We start from the raw sequence: 26,676 nt of genomic DNA on the forward strand, positions 1-26,676 counted from the left end.
GTAATGAGTCTTTGGGTATAATGTTCTTTTAAATATGCTGTTGTGGTTTAAACCCAGCTGGCAGCCAAACACCACACAGCTGCTCGCTCACCCTCCCCTGCCCGGGGAATGGGGGAAAAAATTGGAGGGGTAAAGGTAGGGAGACTCACAGGTTGAGATAAAAAGTTTAATAACTGAAATAGAATAAAACACTAACAGTAATAGAAAGTACAAATGGGTAATGCACAATGCGACTTCTCACCACCCACCAACTGATACCCAGCCTGTTCCTGGCTAGCAATCCCAAAGTACCAAGATCCCACAATTGCAATCCCGGAAGTGAGAGAGAACTCCCTCCTTCCCAGACGCCTCTCCTTTATATACTGAGCATGATGTTACAGGATATGGAATATTCCATTGCCCAGTTTGTGTCCAGTGGCTCTGCTCCCTCCCAGCTTCTTGTACACCTGCGCACGGGCAGGACATGGGGAGTTGGAGAGTCCTTGATCTCAGTAACGACCGTAAACATCAGTGTATTATCAACATTCTTCTCATACCGAATCCCATAATGAATCCAAAACACAGCACTATTCTAACTACTAAGAAGAAAAATTAACTCTACCCCACCTGAAACCAGGGCATATGCTTAGCAATCTTTGGAGGTTTTATCTAACCTGAAAAGATACCACAATCCCTTACTGATGAATAGAGCACTTTTGAATATCAAAGAATATAGAATCTGGATGCAATTGGTGAGATATTCAGGAAAGTGCCCACTGGCAACTTTTGTCAGTAGCAGATAGGTTTATTTCAGGCACCAGGAAAAACCTGATCTAGCAATATCTCACCAGCTTCATGAATGAAAGCACCACTGTAGATATCCAGCCTACAGGATACACTGTAGATAGTTCTTAAGTCTTGTGCAACGTTCACAAGATAGAGAAGTGACAAAATAAAGTTCTGAATGGGATACAAGTAAAAATATTTTGAACTCAACACTACTTTACAGGATATAATATGTAAGAAAAGAAATAAAGTCCAGTAAAGTCCAGCCTATCCAGTGACGGCCCTCTACTACTGTCAATAAATATCCAGCCACACTGGGGATCTTCAGAGAAAATAATTAGAATGATTTCCTGATCACTTATCATGAAGACTGTTCATTACCAATACTACTATCATACTTTTTGCCATATCTACACCAATATCAAAGCTCATGAGAATAAAACCTTTCTGAGGGATTCAACTGTTTCCATGAATTTCTCTATTAATCCCCTTTAAAAATGTCAGGTAGACCATTTAAATAATATCAAACTTGCCTTGCAATTCTTTCTTTTAAACTGCAATGTTTAATGAGTTGTGGTCCACTACATCATATGAGATTTTCCAGAACTAAGTAAGGTTATACTAATGTCAGTGACTGCAAAGTATTGATCTTATAATTTACCCAGATTTGTGGAATAGAAATGTATCAATTGTGTATCAATTAAAACTACACTGATTAGACAGTTTATAATGGGAAAGAAATATCACATGTTCATATACTCAACTCTTTTTGTGCCAACACATTATCTTTATCCCATTAAAGAGCCTTATGCCATCTGTACCATCTGTGATACCAGCTGGTACATTGGTCCAAAAATATCTCCTCAATTATAGTATACTGATTAGTTTTTAGTATAGAATCAATTGTAGCTTAACTGAATTATAAAAATAAAATGGTATTATTTTTTTTCTTATTTATATGCTTTTTATTTCCATAATGAAAATTCAAAAACTTCCTGTCCTTTTCCTAAGATTTGGAGACTTCATAATTTGCTTCACATAAAATGAAGTAAACAAAGAGTTAAAGTATTTATTGCTTAAATAAGTTAGGTATTGGGAACTCATTCAAAATGAAACACTAACCATTTCTAACAAAAATCAAATAAGGAGCTCTTCTTCCCCCAAATTCTCCTTCTAAACAAATATGGCATACATTAAAATGTAACTTTACAAAGCCAACAGACGGGTGTTTTGTTTTCCTACATAAAGATTTATCTTATTCAGTATAGAGTTATTTTTATAAAGCAAATTGAATGAAATTCCTGCTGCAATGAAACTTACGGCAAATTTCTCATTCATTTCAACAAGCCAAGATTTAACATTGCACAATTAACTGAAAGGTGTACATCCTTCTGTATGCCTCACAGCTTTCACACTTTGTATCTTAGGGTCTGATCCTTCGGTCAATCACATTACCCCTAGTTTTAAGCAGAACTACGAGCCAACCTGAGTTTTATGCTATAAATCCTCACACTCAGAAATTTTGCTATATATATTAATTACATAGGAAGTACCCATCAAAAGAACTGTACTGTGATCAGAAAAACTAACAGCATTAGTTCAGCCCCTTTCTACCTATGCACTATGGTGCAACCTTTTAATGACACAATTGTGTGCTATAGTTTGAACAGGAGTTTCTTTTGATAAGTTAATTTCATTCATGGATACAACATATTTATTAAATTCAAAACTTCACTCCTTCTACATTTTATGCCCCCATAATTTACTTATCAAACATTATTGAAAATCTGACCTGAAAATACATTTTCTTATGATGTTTACCAATACAGTGTCTGAGTGTTTCACAAACATTACTACATTTATATTCACAACATCCCTGTGAGTTGAGAGGGTATTATTATATCTATTTTATGCAGAACAGAGGCACAGGGAGATTAAGATCAAAGGTACTGACTAATTTGGGCACTTGTTAGGAAACTCATGGAAGCCCATTTTCACAATGCTTAATACACAGCCTTTCATATATGTTCAAAGCCAAGTTAGTAATGCTGCAAGTGCTCAATATTCTGCCAATCAAACCCCAAGGATTCACTCAGAAAACAAGAAACACACAGTGTCAATCCCTAAAGTTTGTCTTAACTGACTCCTCTAACATCACATAGGAATTGTGTGGCAGAAGAAATCCAGTTCTCCAGTATAAGTAAACCATATGGACCTCTTTTCTTTTCTGTGTTGTTCACTACTTTCTAAATTGTTCAGTCAACGACTAAGGAATTGCACTCTTGTCTTCCTTACAAGCATTTCTATAAATCTTTTAATCGCCTGAGCGCTTCCACTCTGTTTACTGAAAAGTAGAGGGGTTTTTTGTTTCAGGAAAAATTGACAGCTAAGAAACTGATAGCTGCAGTAGGTTATTGTGCCCCCATATGATTCAAAATGAGAGGGAGATGTAATAATTTCTGGGTTTACAGAGATTTTCTCACAGCAAAGAATACTGAGATCCAGAAACACAAGGATCAATTTTAAGTTACTGTAGGGACATACTGTGATGACATCATAGGGACATCCCCTCCTCCATCTAAGTTTGATTTTTCTCATCGGTCATATTTAATCTCAGTTGCATCAGAAGTGGTACAAACTAAGGGACTTAGTTAAAGCAGTCAAACTATGACAGCTTGGGAAGGTAGCTCTTTTCAACTGAAGGGTCTTAAGTTAAAAAATTTTACCTCTCAGCCAGCAAAGATAAACACAAACATGTGCAAAGATAAACACAAACATGTGCAAAGATAAACACAAACCTGTACAAAGGTAAACATAGAGACATTAATAACAGCTCAGCTGATAGATGTTACACTCAAAAGCTGTAGTATTTTTATGGCTTTAAATATAGATATACATGAGGTATAAAAAGGAAGTCACATGAAGGGATGCTAGTTATATTCAGAGGAACCTGGTGATGTGAACTGACAGAGGTTTAAGTACTAGTAGTCTTGCTGTTAAGTCACTCTTGCTGTAACATTCAAGACAACCTTAACTTATGCACCTATGCATCTGCTTAGGCCAGAAGTAGGTAATGAAACCAGCTTCACATTTCTGTTGCCCTAGACCTTGAGTTCTTGCATTGGCAGAAATAGGTTTTCTCTACTGTTGGGAATGACCCCAACTCACCCAAGTATCTTGCTTTTGTGCTCACAGGGTGAAAGATATCACAAATTTAATGATGTATTAGAAAAGGATTTTTAATATTATAGGTATTAAACTTTTTCAATTTATTGGCCTATTATAATTCTCCTTTTCCCAGCCTGTATAACAAAGAAATCAGGTTGGCCTCAAATGTGGAAGATTATGGAGAACAGTACAAAAAGTGCTTAGGTAGCTCAGTATTTCCAAAACCATTTTCTGTGACATATGTGAAATCAAGTATCCCTTCTGCTTTGCTACACAGTACAGGTTTGTTGGCATTTGGTTGAGGTGATCCACAAAATGCAATTGCAGTATTGCCACAGATGACTAATGCAGTGATTGTGCCCACTAAACATTTAGATGGCTCGGTGAAGAACTCCAGCTCCTTACGGACTTTTTCTTAGTCTCTTGCACACAGGAAGGATGAATAAGAAAATTAAAGAAAAACTGAGAACACATCTTGTTGCCAAGAAAATAATGCTACTCAAAGAAACAGCAGGGAGGTCCCAGCAAGATGGCATTGTTGCAGCAATGAAGAGCACCAAACTCTCCCACTTACCCCTTTTGGGCTGAAAGGAAGGCAAATCTATCCTGTCACAACTGTCACCTGCCAGAAGAACTGTCAGGACCACACTGCAAACTCCAATGGAAACAAGCATTCAAGAAAGGTGATAGCAGCAATAAATTAAATGGGAAAAAGAGCAAACAACACAATGTGTAATTTTGTTGTTCTAGTCATTCTGGTTTATTTGTTTCTTACTGTTCTTCTGTCCCTTCTTCTGCCCTAACTATCCACTTCTAAGATATGTTGGTTTTCCTTTTAATTTGATCTTTTGTGAAAAGTTATCCAGTCATAATATTTCACCGTTCAAAAAATTAAAAAAAGGAAAAAAGCTGGCTTTGCATACTTTAAAGCTGCTTTTGACAGCTTACTTGATCTGCAGTAGAAGTGCTCCTTCTATCGCCGGACTTTTTCCGAGGACAGGTGCTTGCAAACACAGTTGTGTTATACTGCACTAATATTCAGTACACTTTGGTAAACAAAATGCAGATATCGTTAACCACTACAACAAATTCAGTTCTTTATAGGCCATACCATTTATAAAAAGACATTCAGAGCTACCATTTAATCTGGAGTACTCTCAATATATTTAGCCATTTAAATTGCTGGAATAATGCCCAGATGGAAAGTGGCAAGATATTTAAAGATTGATTCCATTTTCTAAGTATGCCATGAATATAAAAGTCCTTCCACTTAATCTAATACACTTCTTCAGCCTATTAGTTTTTGATTGATAGAATGGTTTGAAATAAAAAAGCAGCAGCTGGCAGACACAGTAGAAATCAAAGATACTGTGAGTACAGAGACTAAACAGAAGTATATATTGGTTTAATAAAGAATATTTTTGAGTTTCCCAAAAGTGGTGATACTCTACATTTATTATATTCCAAACCTCTGATTGTTATAACTTGATTTTTAAGTAACATATTTCCAATAAATTATCAATCTTTCTTTTTTTTTTTTTTTAAATGGGACACTGACCTTTGTATAACAATGAAGGAAAATCTGGGGAAACAAAATTAGATAGCAGATTTTCAAATGGAGAGGTCAGAACTTCATAGTTTGCTTTCACATTCAGGGTGTATAGTTTCTATATTGTATTGCAATGGTTCATTTTTAAGTATCTGCATGATATTGAAGCACTAACTCCAATTCTACTAGAGAAACGAGAATTAGAGAAACAATTATATTTCTTATATAACTAGCTGATTAAAGAGCAGTTAATCAGCTATTCCTTTTATTCTTTGGCCAAATTCAAGAAGATGCTAGGGCTGTTTTTTCTAACAGTTTAAAGCAATTGAAGAATAAGGTGATTGTTGGTAAGGAGGATTAATGATCTCAATAGAAAAATAAAATTTCATTATGCAGAGTCCAGAGTGACATCCCCAGAGAGGTCGGCTCGATGATTCCTCATGCTTTTTATATGAAAAGAAAACACACATTCACTATGATTAATCAAAAATTAAATGGTTAAAAGGGGTCTGTTCAAAACTCTAAATTAGAGCTATTTTAAAACTGTGCACTGTCTTTTAGAAAGCATATGCAAACTGCTTGGTGCTAACACTGGTCAGCAGGAAAAGAAAGCAAAGAGAAGCAAAACAACCTTGGGAGTTCAGCACGCTCTTCTGCAAATGTAGAGTTTTTAGGCTGCAATCTACCATGAGTTAATGCTTCATCTTCCAATATGTCCCTCCTAGTAACTGCAATGCTGGGATTACAAAGGGCAATTTCAGGAGATCATAAAAATCCATTCTGACATGAAGGAAACAAACCTCCAAGAGAAAAGGAGAAATGCACCTTATTGTGTAATGTTTATATAGCCAGGGAAGCATAAAACAGAAACTCCATAAAGTGATACACTCACATTTTTCTGAGCCATGTTTCTCAGGGGTTAACCGTGAAGCACATTTAATCCTTTGAATGTCAAACCCTGAGGAAATCTAATTCCCTTGAAATATCCTTCTCCTTACAAACACATGCACTCTAGGGAGAACTGACTTCATAATCTGCACTTTGCAACTTACTATCTTTGTATTAAGAATCTTTAAAAACTCAGTTATGGATAATACTTACTTTTATAGGCACTAATAACTGTTTCAAGAGGCAAGTATGAATTCTCCCCAAACTGTAAACTAGTGGTTATCGCAAGATTTGTGCAATTTTATTTTTAAATTTGGAAATGGTTAAAAACCTTGTATGCACAAAGGAAAGCAACTGTGGCCTCTAAGTATTAATTTTAAAATTTTAAGAAGTATTAAAAGCTTAAGAAGATATACATTCTTTTTTTTTTCTAAGAGAAATATAGGAGAGTGATTATTAAACATCCTTGAGCCAAAAATGATGCTACATAATTTTATACATACTTATAAAAGTGTGTGTCAGAGCCTCACATTTTCATTAGCTCCATGCATTGCTCAGTTTAGCAAGTTTGTACACAAATACACAGTAAAAGCCCTTTTTAAAACATTAATCACTCTGGAATAATCACCCTGGAATGATTCTAAGTTGTGAGAATCAGTGTTTTTCCAATTCTCTTTTTAATGACTTGAAAGATAACAAACATACCTGCATAATACACTTTCCTGTTAATTTGTGCCATTAACTATTACAGCTACCCTGAAGAGAGTATTAGAAGTCTTATTGAGACTAGATCACTCTGTGCTACAAATTTAAAAGGAAATTACATTCACCAGGGAGAGCCTCTAATTTTATTGCCATGATTTGTTTTTCAGAGTTAGCATTTGGCAAGAAGGGCACAATCTACAAGGTTCCCCTTCTTGCCGGATTTTGATACAAACTCCTTTGAGATTATAATGGGTGGCTTTGGTGGAAAACAAAACAAAAAATACTAAAAATAGATTATTTTCCCTTACCTTTCCTCCTTTTCTTTCCATCATGTTTTATTAGCATTTTTTAAACAATCTTTTCATACTTAGTAAATATGTACAACTACATCTCTAATACGGAGAATTATTTAGCTAAGAATAGAGTTCTATATTGGTTTCAGGGAAAAATACTGCAATAAATAAAAAAGCTCATTACTTGCAACACTTTTGCAAATAAACAGAATATATCCACATTTTCCATCCAGTTCAGTAACTTGAAAAGATACATAAATACAATGTATGCAGTATTTGTTCAGAAGGTGACATTTTTGTAACATAAAATGGAACATTTGCACAGTGAGCCAGAAGGTATAAGGCACCACAAAACCTTGACTTACTACAGCTGAGTAAGAAAACAGTGTTAATTCATAGTTCATTGTAATTAAAGAAATACCTAAAGCAATAGTGAGAAATGTTCATTTTTTTCTGAAAAAAGTTATTAAAAGACACAAAGCAAATAAGGTTTTAATCTTGTAACTTTTGTAAGGTAAGTAGCTATCTTACTTAAGATTAACATGTACACCAAGAGCATCATCACCAAATTGTAAAACATTTTCATAAATATTTCAAATAGACAAAAAGGGCTAAACATTGCTCATTTTGAATTCCCAAGTAAATTTATCTTCTTGTAGCTTTTACAAAATAAAGATTTCTGTATTGCCTAAAACCATGAAGGTTCAATGGATCTATGTCTTCAGAGCATAAAATCTCAGATATGTTAATATCTTCAGTGGTTAATACATGTAGTAATAGGCTACAAAGCCTGCTTATTGAGCATTCAGGAAAGATTTCACAGGGTGTGGTCTAGTTATTTACACATTGACCATCTAGAATGGAAAGGCGAAGGGGGTCTGGCAAGGAACATGGTCTTTGGTCTCTCTCTTCCAGCTCTCCTTCCCTTCCTCCATCTCTCTCTCCTTTTTCTTCTCTTAGAGGCTTTCAGACTTAAAATAGCAAAGTCATGTGAACTTAAGTTCTACAGGCACATAGGACAAATTTTTCCCAGTGCCCACATGAAGTTCTGTGAAGTCCTCTCATGATGTAAATTTGTAAATTCAACAGAAACCCAACATTGCTCAAAGCATCTGTGAGAAAACTGAGGAAAAAAATCCTAGGAAAACTACATGAAGTAGTTTGACATGACATGAAGAAAAAGCGACATATCTGACAGGCCATAAAAATTCAATTACTGGACAAGTTAAGATCTGAACAGTGTATCAGCAATCCTTTAAGAGAGGACTGTTAGTGAAGAGGACAAGGGAATGAACTCAGGAGAATATGCTGTTCCTGACACTGGGTATCTATTATTTATTGTTGTTTTCTGTCATTTTTATCTACACATCTATTTCATATTCTTCCTGTAGGGAAGGGTGACTAGGACCAGGCAGATTTTAGTAACTATCACTCCATGCACAAGCAAACACAAAAAAGATGCTTTTGCTTCAGTAATAAAGTTAAGAAACAACTCTTATCTCCTAATTAGTAAATCATGATAGTTTCTAATTAAGGCAGTTGAGGGCTTTGACAGTGGATTACAAACCCTGTATGTAATCTTGCTGTCACCACTGCCTACCTTTCAGGTTGTCTGCCCCATTACTTCACTGCTCAATAGAAAAGGGGTACAAACAGGCACAAAAGAATTAATGCTGAGAGACACTGGAACAATGCTTCAGTCCAAAGGACACCAGTTCAATATTACTAAAGGTTCTTGTTAATTTTGAAGACCAGGGAGGAAAATTTATTTTCACGGTCTGAGATGTGACTGAATTTCAAAGAAATGCTCCAACATATTTGCATAGGAGAAAAAAAAGGCAAATGGACGACAACGGACAAACTATACAAGAAGTCCATATTAAAAAAAACAGTACTGACAATCTCCAGCAGGAATTTTTTGAGTTATCCAAGGTCTGAGAGTATATGAAGTACCCTAGGGAGAGCATAACATTTAACTGGTTCTCAAACAACTTGGGTTATTTTTTACTTAAATATTTTTTCAATTGGGAAAAATCTGACAGGGAAAAATACACACATTGATTGACAGCATAGAATTATTCCTAAATTATTCATATCTCAACTCATAAATACGTGGTTTGAAGAAATGCAAACAATATAAAAAAGTTTATAAATAAACAGTTGATAATCTGTAATATTTTTAGCAGTATGTAATGCAGAGTCAGCAGTACAATTCCTCCAAATTTATCTTTGTGACAGACAACTTGTTGTCCTCTTGGTGTCTCTCATTTGCGTTTTATAAAATCTGCAGCAGAATGTATATTCATGGCATGGAATGATTGGAAAAGACTCATAACTGCCCTAGGTTAACTGAGTAGGTTGCCAGTTTAGGGAGGAGATAATTCAGGGCTGCTCATTTTTGAAAGTGAAACCCTCCAGATTTTCAACACATGATTTAAAAATGGGCCTGTATCTTATTGCAGTATCAAGATCTCACTGATGTATACCTGACAGTAGTGACAGTCTGTTCCTCAAGCCTTAGTTACAAGATATCTGCTCTCTGAAACTACTTTGTGAAGGAATTAGTCAAATTACTGAGCCTTGAGCACTGACTAAAATAGTGTCTTTAGTGTGGAATTTTTTCCCATCGACAACTATGTTATTCCATTTACTTTTCTTTGAAATACAATAAGGCTTTTTTTTTTTTTTTAATTCTCTTATTCATCCTTTGGAGAAATCACTACTGCATCAAATTCATGCTGCATAAAAAAGGGTTACGTGTAATTATCTTTCCAGTATTTATGTTATAACATTCTTCTTATTCCTGTGAGAGATGTTGAAGTGGAAAGAGCAGGAAGACATCCCCAGTGCCAGGACATTCTAAGATTTTTTCATACAAGTAAAGATTATTCATTCTGAAAATAGAGTTAAATCATATGAATATTGCAGTGAATCAAATATTTATTTGCCTGCTCCAAATTAATAAATGGAAATTGTCTCTGAAAGTATAATTAATTCTGTAGTTAAAACAACATGTTGACAAACTCAGTTTCAAGATCATACAAATAAACTAAAATATGAAAAACAAATGTAGAAGAGAAATGATCTCTGTTTTAAAAGAAAGATCAAGTATGCATCACTTGACAGTATTTCCAGCTACAAACTGTCATAATGGCAGTGAATTATCAAATAATTCAGTATTTACAATTTTCATTATTTTTTAAAAATATCAACAAAAACATTTCAGGGTTTTTTTAAGTTCTAAACTGCAAGCCTCAACTGCCTCATGACCATTTTTATACCACTTTACTAATGTAAGGTAGCTTAAGACAATGAATGGGGAATCTGATTTGTGTAAAAGAATACCGAAGTGGGAATGAGCCACCACAATATCATTTGCAAGCCCAGCTTCATCCTGCTGTCAGAAAATAGTAGGTCTTGACCAAGTACCTCAATAGCCAGGTGCTCTGTAGCTACCACAGCACTGTCATGGGTACTAGGAAGAAAGTTAAATTACAGCAGACCTCTTGCTGACTTAACTTATTCTGGAGATGGATGAGCATCTCCATATGTATAAAATCTTACCTAGCTGTGGCTCAGGAACTCAGTGGGATATGCCATATACAACTTGTGTTATAGATGTCACTACGCTCTAGTGTTGAAGTCCAGGAAAATCTGTTAGGCCAGTGAGGTCACCTTGGACAACAGAACAGCGCTGAAGAAAGTACCTCAGGATGTCAGTCTTCTTGATCCTGATAAATATTCAAAGGTTCATGTAAAGGGATCCCTATGGGAATACGCTTTCTATCATTCGGTACTAGATAAAGCAAAATTAATAGTTAACTATGTGTCAGATTCTTATTTTGTCTCAGTTGGAGTAACCCAGAGTAACTTAATTGAGCCTGATTTTACAGTGATTCATATATCTGCTAATTCTCTTTACCAAGACAAAATAAATCATTGTCTATCATTACTTATCAACTCTTTTAAGACCCTTTCCAGAGATGCAAATTATTAGTCAGTTTAAAGGTACTGAATAATCAGACCTATTAACTTTAGTGCAAGTTGCTTTAGATTCACACACCATTTCTAGAGATCCAATTCCTTAGGCCTACTGCGATTGTTGATAAATAACCCAATGAAAAAAATTCTAAAATTACCATGAACAAAAGGATGAGTGTTTTGAAAGGGTTACAGCAAATTCACTTTTGCTTCATTAGCTCCAGTAACAATACAAAAAATAAATAAAAGTGCAGAGAATTAGAAGTACAAACCATAATATGCATGGTGATTAAAGCATCGATTTGTTGGAAATATTACCCTAAAGCTTTAAAAATGAGTGGCCAAGAACAGCTAAATGATTATGCTTAGATTAAAAGGCATATCAAACACTTGTTTACTTGGATAATACAGGGCTAAGGACAGTTTAAAATCAGAGGTAGGTTGTATTTAACCAGATCATTGTTTCTAAATGTTGAAACTAAGCTACTAGAGCACATCCTTTAAAGTAAATGTGTAAATAAAATAACATATCACTCAGGATATGGTGACTTAGCTCTTCATGACAAAATAATGTCATGCATTTTCTTCATTCTGTTTGACACAAATTCAATATACTGTGGACCTGTTTTTATATTGTCATAAACTGTGTGCAAGGGGATGAAAAATGCTGCCAAAACACAAAAGGGTTGTTTGGGGCAGTGTTTTTTGTTTTGTTTTTACATAATGTCGCACAGTACAAATATGATGGTAAAAAGAGGAATCAATGCTGAATAAAATCCTTAACTGCATGTATGTTCCTGAGGAAAATAACGTGAAGCAGATTTAACTATCACTTCAGGATGGTTGCCATTTAGTTTATTATTCATAAACCAGTTAGACTTTCGATAGGTGAGATATTTCACAGCCAACTATCAATTTAAAAAGAAGCATTTCTTTTAGTATTTATTAACAAATACAGTACATAGCATCATTATGTGTAAAAGTGACAGTATGTTACCTGTCTTCATTTCCTCAAAGACAAAGGGATTGATCATGTAATTTCCATCTAAATTTACCCTGACAGTGATCAAAGGAGGTTTTACTCATCAAAACAGATTTTTGGGTTGGGCCCTGATAAATTGATACATTTATTGCTGGGATTTTACATTTATTCATTTATCCCCTGATTGGAGGACTATTTTTTCTCTGCAGACCTTTTCTGCAAACCATGTATTTTGATATGCTGCAAAATGAATGCTCATGCAGTACAATTATTTATATCACATTATGATAAAGCACCTTCAATCAAAGCTGTACCATTTTTAATCTCTTTGCACAACAGACCCAAGACAGCAGACACTTTTTGTACCTGTAACTTGAATGATGCTAAATTCAGCAATACCACTGTATCAAAAATTCAGAATTTTTGGAAAGACAACAATTTCTCCTACATTAAAAATTTCAATAGGAAAGGTACCTTTAGAGCTCAAACTTTTCCAGGCAAAAATTCGCTTTATCAAGCAGCAATTCCTAAGCAATTTCTTGCAGTTTGCAGGCTTCTGATGATACTGTTGCAAATCTTCATTCTCTTCATGTGTTCTCTTCTTAGGGGCTAACACTTCCATCCTAAACAAAAACTTAACCTTTAGTTTTCCTGGAGGATATATACAGAACTTAAATCCATAGACTGGGGGTAACGGACAGGGTAGGAGAAGAGAGGACATGGACTGGGGATAAAGGGAAAAGCTTTAGGATCTCATTAACCATTATTCTTAGCTCATACATTTTTAGTATTAATTAACTTAAATGGAATTATTGTATTCTTCTGTTTTGAATTATTTATCTGGAACATTAACATATTTGTAAAAAAAAAAAGATGGGAAAAAATCAGATTTTATCTACTATTTTAAAAAACTTTGATTTTACTTAAATGATATAAATTATATAACATCTTTAGATGGTAAATAAATGTTTACCTCTTACCTTAGTCAGTTGTTTAGGTAAAGGAAATAATGTAATCCTCTATGCATGAACCTATTATCCTTCCTATCTTAGCTTGCCTTATATCAGTGTCATAGAGAGCTGCATTCCTCTAGCTGTTATTGAAAGACAGCTGCTCTACCCAGAAAAGATGAATAGTTGGGTTTCTGTGCAGCCTTAATGCCACTGTCACTCAAATGCAGAAAAGCAGCTGAGCCACTTAAAGCCAGTTGTACACTTGGGGACCATTTCTCTACACTACCTCCCGATTCACATAGGCAGACCAATACATTTCTATATGACTTTATTTTTCTTGATAGACTGCCACTTCGAAGGAGCCAGGGGCCATTAGCAACAACCGACACTGACTCAGACCTAACCAAAGCCTTGCTCAGGGGCCACAAACCCAAGAAAAGACACCTACCCAGTGTTCCAGGACTTTTATGCTACTCCAAGGTCACGCAAGAGTCCTAAACAGCATTCCCGTTTGCTCTTCAGTGAGCTCCAGCCTGAGATGCCGAGGAGATGACTGCTGCGGAGGACAGAACCAGACTGCAAGCCGCAGCAGCCCTTTGACAACCAGCCATAGACTGCACCAGGGGAGCTACTCTAATTACAAACAATAACTACGCTCAGCCAGGAGCAGGACACCAAAGTGGCCCCTGTTTCACTCCCTGCCTTTTCCCTCACACTGTGCTCTCACCCACAGTCTAAATCTAACAACATTAAACACAATTTAAGTTCTAAAGACATAAGGTAGGAAAGAGTCAAAGAAAAAAAAATAGTTGGCATCAGTCACAGTACACACCAGAGTCTGAGAAACGAAGATGACTTTTCAATCGTAAACTTACCGCTTCCTAAAGAAAAAAGCATGACGAAACACATGATATCACTGCGTGCATTTGCATCAGGAGTTTCTATCGATTACACAAAATAATCAAGGAACAAGTTTCCATTTCCTAAAATTTAGTTTTTAAAAGATACTAGAACTCCAAGGTTTTTTTAATCAGTTCGCTTTCCTTCTAACTGAATTAATCTTAATGCCAATTACATAAATTTGCAAGTTTGTGAAATTTCCTGTGTACATTTGAACTATGGCTTAACTATTTTGCTTTGTCCAAAATGTTACACACAAAACCCCGTACCTACTTATAACAACTGGAGACAGATCTATCAGCACAGGCTAGGATGGAGTTTTTAAAGCACTCTAATTCCACCTCTGGAAAGAACCTATCAATCAGCAGTGAATTCTGTTCATAACAGCGGAAAAGCATGGACCTTAACAACCAATTTTTAGGCAGCCAGAGTAAAGGGGAGCACTTCCATTCAGATTCATATCTAGGGATACATTTCAGGCTCATTGCTATTTAGAACTGAACAAGGCTTGAATTTGCCCTGTTGAAACAGTACTTGCTCGTATCCAGTCCTTTGAGTCCCACGGCATGACACAGCATTCCAGTCATGGCTGTATTCCCATCACAAGTCGCTACCACAGTGAGCTGAATTTCAATCTGGTAACAGAGTTTCTGAAACTTCTGAAACTTCAGCAGAGAAACTTCTTCCAGTTTAAGCATATTTCACAGCTCTCTTATCTTACATCTTTCAAAGGTGCCGTTCTGAGAATAAATATTGATTTTACAGTGGTGTTTTACTGAGCTAAGAAATACATTTTCACCACAAGAGATTCAGTCTGGATTTCCAGATGACCCCTGGAACAGAATTTTGAGTTGCAAGAGCAAAGCACGAATGTTATTTATTGTACAGCAATAACAGCTATTTTTAAAAGATAATGCTCTCAACTGTTTCTACATTCCATCTTTGAATGAAACTAATGTACTCTAGAAATTAGAGTTCATCCCTCTGAAAACTGGAGGTTCACTTCTGATCAGAGTCTGTGTAGGGCATCCACAGAAAGTCACCCATCTTCTCTGGTGGAACACATCTATGTCACTCCTGTCCAGTGCAAAGAGTCCAGCAGCACTGGAATATAGCATCTGTAGCTCCTAACAGCTAAAACTTGAGAGTGGTGTTGAAGTACTTTAAGTTCAAGTTTTCTTGATATAAACCTTCAGAGAAACTGCCTGCCCATGTAAAGGTCAGCTATAAAATCCTTGATGCTCCAGCTCAAATGCTAGCTCTCACGACATATTCTGTCACACTCCTCAGAGTGCCAGTTCAGAGTTGACTTATCTCAGAGATTCATTAATCCAAAGGTAGTGTGAATGGGAAGCAGACACAGGAGCTGAGACAAGCATCTGGGAAAATTACGCAATAATGGGATAGTAAACATGAGTGCATACTGCCTAGACATGGATCAACTGTTCACAAAGAGGGTTGCTAGATATGCCCCCATATTAGCATTTGAATAAGGTCTTCGGCGTGGACAATTATACAGACAAGCTTTGCCAGAGATGGGATATATATGAAAGCACAAATTTGATTACATTACTCAAGAGGATATGGAGAGGTAGAACTCTTGCTGAAATCTTTAGGATTTGCTTATGTGCAGCTGAAAACCATGTCTTATTTGCCATGAGGTGAAGAGCTTCACTTGAGATTTAACTCTAGAAGGAAGTATTTTTTCTAAAAATGGTTCAGAAAATGTCAACGGGTTCAGATTACAGTCTATCTGTTTTCTTACTTGAAACCTTAATCAACTCCACAGCAATTTTCTTCTATAACAGAAGTACACATGAATCAGATGTTCTTTGCAGCGCTAATCATTATGCTAGAATTTTGCAGTGAGTTTAAAATAAACTTAAGCTGTAGAATAGTAAAGTTCAGGGCACCATTGAATTTTTCCAAGCAGATGATACTGTACCTCATATATCCATAATACTTCATTTATAAAAGGAATTAACAATACTATTCTGAAGTAATACAATTGATTTACTTCCTTCTCCTCTGCGAATCATGTGCTCTGACTTTGAGAAAAGGAAATGGATTGGTAGTGAATTTCACATTTACAAACACAAATTCATTACATGCAATACTAGAGAAAAACTAGTCATGTTGTAAGTAACATGAGAAAAGTATCATGTGTGGAAACGATTTCAGTCCAGGCTGCACAGGATCCTTCCTTTTCCTAAATACATTGAATCCTTGAATAATTTAGGCAAAATGAAAAAGGGAGCCAAAGAGCACTCTGGGAGTACATTAACTGGGGGTGATCAGTGTTAGGCTGAACCCTTCAGCATGTTCAAATGAGCAGCTAGTTTCTGAATTTAACGCACATTGTTCAGGGAGCACCTATATGGCACTGGTACCTAGAAGTTACTGAGCCTGAGCAACCTCAGGATCTGGGGACAGGGGGGATCTTCCAACTGGGAGTGAGTAGGGAAACAAGTAAGACAGAAAATAAACAGAACTATGTACTAGTGGGAGTATCATCAACAAGACAAATGTGGAGAAATGATCTGCATAAAACCCTGGAATGCCTCTGGTCTGAGCCCTTACATGTTACTGAAGAAGTAACTGGGAACCTGCACTCATACTGACCATGTGCCTCAAGTCAGGAAATGCTAACTTTTTACTGCAGCAGTAACAGTGCATGGAGATGGGGACTGCCTAAAGAAAGCAGGTTTTCATTATTTCATGTTACCAGATTTCATCTGTAATCAGTTACATCCAAAAATAAAGCTGGGTTTCTGTATAAAAAGTTAATTTCCTATTGATTGTTAAATAACTGTTTTTATGAGTGATCTAAATCATGTCAGTTAAAAACTCCGGAGTCACAAGCTGATGAATCATATAAGTGCTATGTGATGCCACACAGCTACAGACATTTTGAGCAATATTTATTGGAGCTACAAGGGAATGTCTTTTAACTGGGTGTACATGAACATAGCTGCAATAACAGCACATATGCAAGTTGTCTCTTAATATCGCTTGATCAGATTTGAACTTTGTGAATATGGAACTGAACTTTGTGTGGACTTATTGAAACCTATACAATTCTTCACTTGATAATGAAATAGCAGTTGGAGAGACCAGAGGCATCATTATAGAGTGAGAAATGACTCAGGAACATTCCAGATGAAACAGTAAAAACTGACATGGCATCTATATGGGATTTTTTGGGAACCTTTACAGAACTGATTAATTGCATTAGTTGATTACTCTAACACAACTGTTTCAGGAACCTTCACTGATGACTACACTGTCTCATAAGGATCTTGAAGAAAGAAGTTATTTAATGTGAAAGATGAAGCTAGGTTAAACCAGTAATGTCTGCTGAAAACTTTAGGCTGCTAGAGGTTGCAGCTATAAGTTAAGAAATGAATACTGAAAAATAGGGCAAGCTTAAAGAATCCAGTCCTGGACGAATGTGTGGGTGACTGCTGACATATTAAGGATTACTATGATGAGATGCTTCAGAGAAAGAACAGGGTTTGGTTTGTTGGGTTTGCTTTGCTTTGGTTTGCTTTGGTTTGGTTTGGTTGTTCTCAGCAGAAGCAGTTTTTAATAGTATTATATGATATCCAAATCTAGCAAATGAAGGAAAGGATTTGTGAGTGGAAAGGAAAATTTCATTCTCTTTCTGTAAAATGAAAGATGGAACAGAAAAAGATTGGAAGCAAAAATATATCAGCTACTTATTTATCCCTAATGTATAGCGTTTTGTTGTTGCATTAACTTGAGCTCCATTAACATCTTTTTATCCTTTTCAGCATGTTTGTTTGTCTATTTATAGGCAGAAAATGGCAAATGGATAAATACCAGGAATCAAAGGCTTCCTGTACACGTCAATATCAATTAAAATTTTGGGTTCTTCTTTTGCCAAGAGAAAACAATCAGCAAATCTTAATTTAGCTTGAACATAGTGAAGAGTTGAGCAGTGTCAGTCACTCTGGAAAGTCTGTGGGAAGCATCTGAAAATGTATAGGTAGAAATGCTATCTTTGTTTTTTCTCACCTCAAAAAGGTCATCCTTCTTGATGTATAAAACATCCATCTACGGGTCTTGCCTCTTCATGCATGGTGAATCTCTGTATTGTAAATGAGGAGCAAAGAAAAGAAATAAGAATAGTGGGGCAGCACTGCCCTGGAATTCTTTTGGTTTATTTAGCTCTGGACCCTTTGGTGGGACAGTGCAGGTTAATAATTGATTTCAGGTTGTATACAGATTGCCTGGATTAGAAGGTGAAACCTGTGTTCACAGATGTTATGTCACAGTGCTTGTGGGCAGTGCAGGTGACAGGAACACATTTTGACACCTTCAACAATTACTTGACTGCAGCAAGAACAATGAGCAACATAAGCAAGAGCAAGTATTTGTGGGTGGGAATTTCAGAGAGCTCCTTCGTTGGGCCAGAGGAATTTCATGTTGTAATGAGCCCTCTTGGGGTTATAGATATATTGGGATGAGCTCTCACTGGATGATTCAGTAGCTGAACTAAACTCAGAGAAAAGGTTTACCTCCTGTCAGATTATAGTGATAAGAGAGATGACAGTGACTCTGATATTGGCATAAAGGATTTTAATGTTAATCCATTGTTAATGGTAATTAAAACATTCCTGCTTGCTCTTAGCTTGTCTGGGGTGAAAATATATTCTGCCCCAACAGGTTAAAGTGACAGGGGTTTTTAGATATTCAGTGGTAATAAATATTTTTCAGCAAAGAGAAATATAGTGTCTTTACTGGTCAAAAAAATAGAGTTTTATAGCTACCAAGAAGCCTTCTTGTCAATATGTCAAAGGCTTAATTCTTACAGGACTTATTACAGGTACAGTGTAACCTTTCATTTTCCAAAATCACAGGAGAAAAATGGACTAATGAAAGGGGGGGGGGGGGAAAGGATATGCAAGCCCTAAGACCTCCTTAGTTACTTCCAAAATTTTTTTTTCATAGGTAATTTTACATGAGCAAATTTGAACAATCACATGCCATTGCTGTGAAAGGCACTACATCAATGATCCTTAGAAAATACTTTCTGAAAAACTACTCAGTAGTATGAGATAGCTGAGAAGACTACCTTGGTTGGGTATTCCAAAATCGTCTGCCACTGAGATGGACACTGGCAGAGGGAGGTCAGAGGGATGGCTTGGGTAAGGCAAACATGCCAAGACTATGCTAAACTGATCCATTTAATTTGTGAGAATGGTATGTTCTGATACTAAAAGGGTAGCAACATACTGGAAGTGTCATCAATGTCACAGCTCATGAAAAGAATCAAGAAGTGTATTGGGCTGTTTAACTTCCTGAACAAATAATTTTTATCTCGGTCACAGGATGAATATACCGAAGTCTTACATGTCTCTGTACAAACAGGTACTGTTTTGTACATATGTACATCATCATTCTTTTACAAGAAAAAGACATATTTGAAAAGTCTGAAAACTCAAACAGATGAGAATGAAGGCTTATGAGACTAATTATGGTAGCTTTGTATACAAATTATGGTATGGTCTTGTGCATAATTTCTTAGAAATATTGATAGATCAAGTTGTTACTTCAGAATTAACAGAATGTGAAAATGGTCCTAAACAGTCTGTGAAATCATGTTATATGTTTGTATCAAAAGTAGTATCATGAGCATATGACATTGGTAATGATGAATAAGAAGTAGAGGAAACAAATATAAGTAGATTATTTGATTAAATTCTGTAAACATATGGACACGCCAACAAATTCTAAACAGAAAGCCCAGCTAGAATTTGCTGTTGGAAATTATCTGCTCTTGGTTCAAGTCATTATTTTTACAGGTTTTTACAAGTAATCTTACTTATCAGTAACTATTAATTACATTCTCTACCTTATAGTAATCAGAAAGTTGTAAACAATGTTCTGTATAATAAAACTGTATGTGTTTTGCTTCAAAACAGCAAGAGGTATTCATTTTTAAACTGGTCTTGAGTTTATTATATGGATTGGATATAATCCCTCCCTGCCATTGACTTTGACTTCTCTTATGGGCCCTACAGCTATTGTAGCCATTTCCAGTGATGATCACTACCTTGGAAAGTGTTACATTTTACTTTTGCTCAGGCTCCTAATTAGCCAAATATTTGTCAAAATATCCCTAGAAGATATCTGGAATTTTCTTTCTTTGTGGATCTTTATCATTTACATGTAATTTATAAATAAAGAACTATAAAACAAATTGTCCATCCTTATTTCATGGTATGGAGTTTCCAAAATGAAACAAGAATAAATTTGGCCAGGACATGTAAACATTTTTTTCTCCATACTTATAGATCTCTCAGTACAGGACAGAGAAAAGATGCTCACTTCTCACATATCCATTTAATACATTTTTTTATCATGCCACAGAATTAAGAACATATCCAGTAAACCTCATCAGGACAGTGACTTATTTATGAACTTCTAAGTAATCAAATGCATATTAAACTAGCTTGCAAAGCTTTCACAGACAAATTAAATACAAGAGAAATAAACTACCTTTTCAGCATAACTGAAGGTTCCTTTTCTATCTACTGGATGTTACCTCTTTCAGTCACCTTTTGGCAGTAGTGAATAACACTTAGTGGTAGCATACCACTGGTAACAAGAAAGGGCAGAAACCTCCAGCTCCTGTCCAAAACCACCTGCTTATCAGAGAGTGTGCTGCAGGTGGGGCAGCACTAACAAATAAAGCTAATTGAACAATGAGAAAACATTTCCATGACCCCTTTTTTTGCCTGCGTGTTTTTACAATTTATTACTAGAATCTGAAATTATTATTTCTAAGGTATGGTCTCCTTCATACAAGGTATTTTCAGACATAAACAGCTTACAATAAGAAAATGCTATAATAAATCATCTACAAAATGAGTTCCTAACTGCTACAAGGCAATCATCATTGTCGTCTTTTACTCACTGAAGAACAGGAACAAAATCTGAGTTATTTCAGATGTTACAACGTCATACTGATAAATACAGTCCTTTAAATGGTTAAAAAAAAGAGAAATACAAAAAAGAAAGAGAAAGAGGGTGCAGATGAGCAATTAATTGAATAGCTGAAATCAGAAGCTTCTAAAAATTGATTTGACCATGAGAAATGTTTTATCCATAATATGGTCACTGAAGAAGGAGCTTGAGGAGATACAGGAATGGTACTACACAATATGCTTGGGAAAGGAAGCAGAACAGGTCAATATTTCTTTCCAGTTTCAAATAAAATTGATTATGAACTAGTAGATGAGAAGTTTTATGATTTCATATTTCAGCAGAACATAACTCATACATTTCCTCAAAAAGACACAGAAGTCTTATTTAACAGGGGTATATGCATTGCTTGGAGACAGTACACATGAATCAGTACGAACACATTTGTCACTTGGATCCTTGATGAAGTATCAGCTGAATTCTTAAATGATCTTCCAAATTTTGGAGAAAAAAATACAGATTGGATACAAACTTGCATTCTTAGGCTGCCACATAATGTTGCACTAAATAAAATCATGTTGAAAATTATCGTCTCATTAAACTTCATGACTATAGCCTTATGCTCGGCAAAATAACGATAAACATCACAAGGACAATGGAATAGGAGATAAAAACAATAAAGATATTTTCAGACAGACTTTAAAGCTGTGTGTTTATTTGGATACACATGCAAAGTGAACAAAGTTATGAAATAGATGAAATAAAAGTAGTAGATGGTTCTGAATTTTAATACAGGCTTTCATACGTTGTCATAAAATTTTACTCTTATGAAACTGTATTCAAATACTTTGTTTTCCTAGATACAAACAGCCTCAAAGATTGAACAGAGGTCGAGAGAATATAAATTCAGAATATAATCAACTGCACTATATTGCAGTCACATAAACATCGAGGCTTGATTCTGTGATATGCTGAGTACTTCCAGTTCTTACTGTGGATAACAGAAGGATATAGTGTTCAGCATTTTGCAAGATCAGGCTCAGGTGATTATCATACACGAACAAATTATCATTTGAGTCTATTTCAGCTTTTTTGCATGTATGATTTCTTCTTTAATGGTCCTGAAATGAGACTAAAAACTATAGCAAGTGGAAATTCACATTGTGGTAAGCTGGGAGAAACTCAGGAAGCAGAAACAATGCTAGCAAGCAAAAGAGTCATTTATTATTTAGAAACGTAATAGGAGGAGCCTTTTTGTGCAGCTTTGGAATGACTGCATTTTACACATGATATTTAATCACATTACTATTTAGTAAGTTCAACTAATAAGTTACATGTTTTTTTGCTGCCTCGTGCAAATAAATTTACCAGAGCTATTGGGTCTGTTAACAGACAGCAAGTTAAAACTGTCTCTTCAGAGACATGTAGCATTCTTACATAGTAGCTTTCTCTATTTCTAGGCCTGTCCAGCAGCATTTAGTCTTTACTAAATTAGACAACATGCACAGCAGTCAAAAATCATTGCATGTGCCGTGGATATTAAGAAAAGGGTACAAGTTGTTTATAAATATCCAGAGGCCAAGCTGATCAATACTTGCAAGTTAGGTTCAAGCTGAATCAGCATCTAGGAGGCTGAATGCCTCCCTCACTAATCACTTGGGCCACCCATACAGTTTAAAATGCTTAGTTTACAAAGATTTCGTGTTTGTTGTGTATGTGCCTGACAGCAATGGGAACAGAAATCTTCTGTTTTGTCACAGAACAGGAAAAGCACAAGCACTGTACGAGAGCAATACCTTTAATCTTCCACTGGAACAGCTACATCTAATGACAATGTTTTTTTCCTTCTAAATTCTTGGCCTAATTGGAGAAACTAATAGGGCAGTTAGTTAGCAAAACTGATAGCTGTGGTGTCTTTTGTGGCTGCAATTTCTCAGAGAAAATGAACAGAAAACACAAAATGGGTTACCAAACAATTAACAACTACAGGTTTACCATTAAAAGAGACAGCTTTCCTCAGTAATTAACACACAGAATATCAGCAACTAAAGAAAAATCCTTTAATAGCTATGTTCAAGCTATTGGTTTTCTATAATATCCTAATGATCCTTATGCAGTACTAAAAGTATGGATAAAAGAGTGCCATAGGAGTTAGGAGCTTCTCACCAGTTTATGTATCTCTATCTCATATATATATATATATATAATTATTTTGAAACTGAAGTATGAAAACACTGTCTTATACACTTACATAAGTATATACACTTATGCACTTATAAGTGCACTTATACACTTGCATAAGACTGTTTTCATACTTCTGTCCACCTAAAATTCCTTCTAGAGCGTAGTGTAACCAAAGTGTAGAGTGTAGACTATCTACAGTTGCTGACACTTTGCAGAATTCCCATACACGGAACACCTGGGAACCTTTTTTTCTTCAAAATAATCTTGAAATATTAAAACAGAACATTTCATTACAGAAATAACTTTATCAGCATGGGCTTTAATTTAGTGATATATTACATGAGGTCGTGTCAAGCAAAAGCTGATTATAGTATTACTTCTGTGGAAAAAACAGCTTTTCTAAGTGGTTTACCAGGCCAGCACTACTTAAAAATGAAAATTTGCAATTTCTGGATATTCAAGGTGTGGTTTTACGTTTGATTATGTACTGTCAACATATGTTAAATGCCTGTCCGGGTAGAGCAGTGAAAGGGTATTTAGTATTACTGTGAAAGCCTTAAAGGCAGCAGTGATATAGAGTACTTGAAAACTACAGATTCCATCAAGAGCATGCCTTATTCTAACACTTCACAATGACAGAAAACACTCTTGCAACTATTCCACCACTACTTTCCAGAAAATCAAAGTTATCACTTCTTAGTGAACTAGTAAGCTCTCAGAAACCTCCGTATTATGCTGTTACTGCACAATAGCAGTGCTGGAGAAAAAACAGAAAAGCTGTAATGTAGTAGTCTCACACTTTTGCAGTCCAGTGGATTTTACATCATTTGGAAGAAGTACTTGAGAGACAAACGAAGTCTCAACTTTATCCATATTTATCAAATGAGAGAAAACTCAGTTATTTCTCATTGTTAATGAATAAGAATAATGATTTTGCATTTTCCTCTTTGGGCACATACACACCTGAAGAATAATTTTCTTTCAAAAGTGAGACTGGAGTTAAACTGTGTTAATAAAGGATGGAAAGTAAGGTAATTTTTTATGTATTTCTACAGCGCTTATGAAGGCAGCATAGCTGGAGACTGATGAATTATAATAAACTTTAGATTCAGCAACTGAGTATTTTGACAGCTGAACAGCAACAATTAGTTTGTTATAAACCCACGGAGTCTGAAAATATACCAGCAACTTAAAACTATTACCTGTAAAACTATTACATGGGTATTTTTATGTCCCTTCTCTATCAAGTGATATAAAGAGGTATGACATAGCAACTTGGCTGCATGCTCTGCTGTCACTAGTGTGATCATCTCCATCAGCTTTAGTGTCTGTATTTCAGCTATGCCTCTCTTCATTAAGTTTTACTGTTTCATACTTAAGATTTTATTAAACATGAATGGTAGGGGTCACTCATTAATGAGAATACATCTATGAATGGAGAGAGATTGGCTCTTGGTCCAACTCACTATTAATTCCTTATATGGACAAATGCCAAGATTGATGGAATAAGTGATCAGGAGGACATTTTACTGTTACAGGATAAACTCAGTAATTTTTTTTTTTCAGTTCAGTAGAATGCAAAACAACACTTCTAGGAACAAAGAATTGAGACTCTATGTTTGTTCAAACAAAAAACCCTAAGACTACCAGAACAGCATTACAGTTTAGAGTCTACACTTCCGAAGAGATGAGAAAACAGAGGGGCAACTTCAAAGGGTGACTACAAAGTAAAGAAAGTTAAAGGATGACTACATCTCTCTGTGAAGATACTCATAAGCAGAAAAGAGATGTGATTATGAAAAATTTCCGAGGCTGATGGACATGGACCAAGTATGATGTGAAAGGTGAAAACTGAAGCTAGACAAATCTGGAAAATAAGGTGAAATTTTAGAGTAGTTAAATATTAGTGGTGATCTCTTTATTGGTTTGTTTTGTTAAAAACAATAATCATATTTGAAACATAAATTATGATTCCATCTATGTGAAAAAAAGATCTCTGCCTGAAGAAGGCTTAAAAGATTACTGTGATCACCTCTAGATTTTTAAAAAAAAAGTCAATTTAAAAAAATAATAATTTGCAGATGGAAGGAAAGAGCACTACGTTGCTCTCCCCTCATTTTACAGGTTGTTTGCAAGGTTACCTTCATTGTCATTAAAAGCTGGAAATAAAACTGTAAATAAAGAACACAGTTCTGTAGCAATTCTCTCAGATTTTCTGGCAAATTCCAGACATTCTAATAATGCTTCTAACACCACCTACATTCTAGTAAATGAATTCAAGATTAATCAGTTTTTCAGGATTAAGTCATTTGTCTGCATTTCCCTGTGTTGTCCTTCAGCAAAGAAGAGTGTCGAAGCTCCATACAAATCTGTATTTAATCAGATGATCATCATTTAGCACTATGCTAAATGCCCAAGTGATTAAAATACCTGAATAATTGAAGGGATTACTAATGGAATAATTACAATACTGTTCTATTGTATATCCCTATTTTCATCGCTTTAGGCAATATCAAGTGGTTCAAATTAATAAACCATCTCATAGATCAGATGGCTCTCCAGCACCTACAGTTCAGTACTTGAAGCTACTGGTTAGGAAGGCAGTCATAAACAGTGCAAATATTAATGAGATTTTTGACCTTCCAGTGTCATGTAAATTGATGTGTGTCTGACACAGGCAGACGTTGCTGCTAAACTCAGAAGCTTTCAGCTTTGTCATTGTCCCCATCTTGTAATTGGATGTGTTAACTCTAAAGGAGACTAAAATAGAAGAGTAAAACCAGGGAATAAAGTTAGGAAGAAATGAGTATTCCTTTTCAAAAATATACATTTTTTTTAGTTCTTGTAAAAGAAAAATGATTGTGGTTTCTCAGTTAAACACTTTATATCAAATGAGGTTGTATACCACATGCTGGCAACTAATGTATATAGATCTAAAATAAAGCTCATTCTCCAGTACCTAGCATTTCAGATTGTAAAAGCCAGATCCAATTAATGAGAAATAGGCATTCATATCACTTTTTTGTTTGTTTGTTTGTTTTTTCCATGCTTTGCTTCTGATATGTTGATTCTCTTTCTTTTTCATTCTGACTTCTATTCATTTTTCATTAATTTATGGTAGTTCCTAGTTCTGAGTAACTAGGGTCCACCAGCTGAAATACTGTGATTCTCATACTTTGATATAGCCACTTTCTGTCATATACCGTATAATGGTCAAGCAAAACTATTTTATCCTTTGCAGTGATAACTGAGCAGATTTTAACTGCAGAGTTCAGCGAGCTAAACAGAGTTGGTTAAGCACCATTATTATCACAGAATAATCAAGGTTGGAAAAGACCTTGAAGATCACCTAGTCCA

General features: G+C 35.5%; 1 protein-coding gene across 3 annotated transcripts in view; it reads right to left on the bottom strand.

Annotated features, from left to right (window-relative positions):
- The window catches only part of KCNIP4 (potassium voltage-gated channel interacting protein 4), a 441,759-nt gene that overhangs the window by 383,937 nt on the left and 31,146 nt on the right, over positions 1 to 26,676 (bottom strand). Inside the window, exons 1-2 of one of the 3 annotated variants that reach the window (XM_074822243.1) lie at positions 13,733 to 13,864; positions 12,806 to 12,954 (exon numbers count right to left, since the gene is read on the bottom strand). The exons of 1 other annotated variant lie outside the window; for it this stretch is intronic. In XM_074822243.1, coding sequence (XP_074678344.1) covers positions 12,806 to 12,953 — 148 coding nt within the window. In that variant the 5' untranslated portion in view covers position 12,954; positions 13,733 to 13,864. Of the gene's footprint in view, positions 1 to 12,805; positions 12,955 to 13,311; positions 13,448 to 13,732; positions 13,865 to 26,676 lie in introns of those variants that run through there. One more of the 3 variants, XM_074822244.1, reaches the window with a different exon arrangement.

Source organism: Strix aluco, chromosome 4 (genome assembly GCF_031877795.1).
Source record: "Strix aluco isolate bStrAlu1 chromosome 4, bStrAlu1.hap1, whole genome shotgun sequence".
Taxonomy (NCBI): Eukaryota; Metazoa; Chordata; class Aves; order Strigiformes; family Strigidae; genus Strix; species Strix aluco.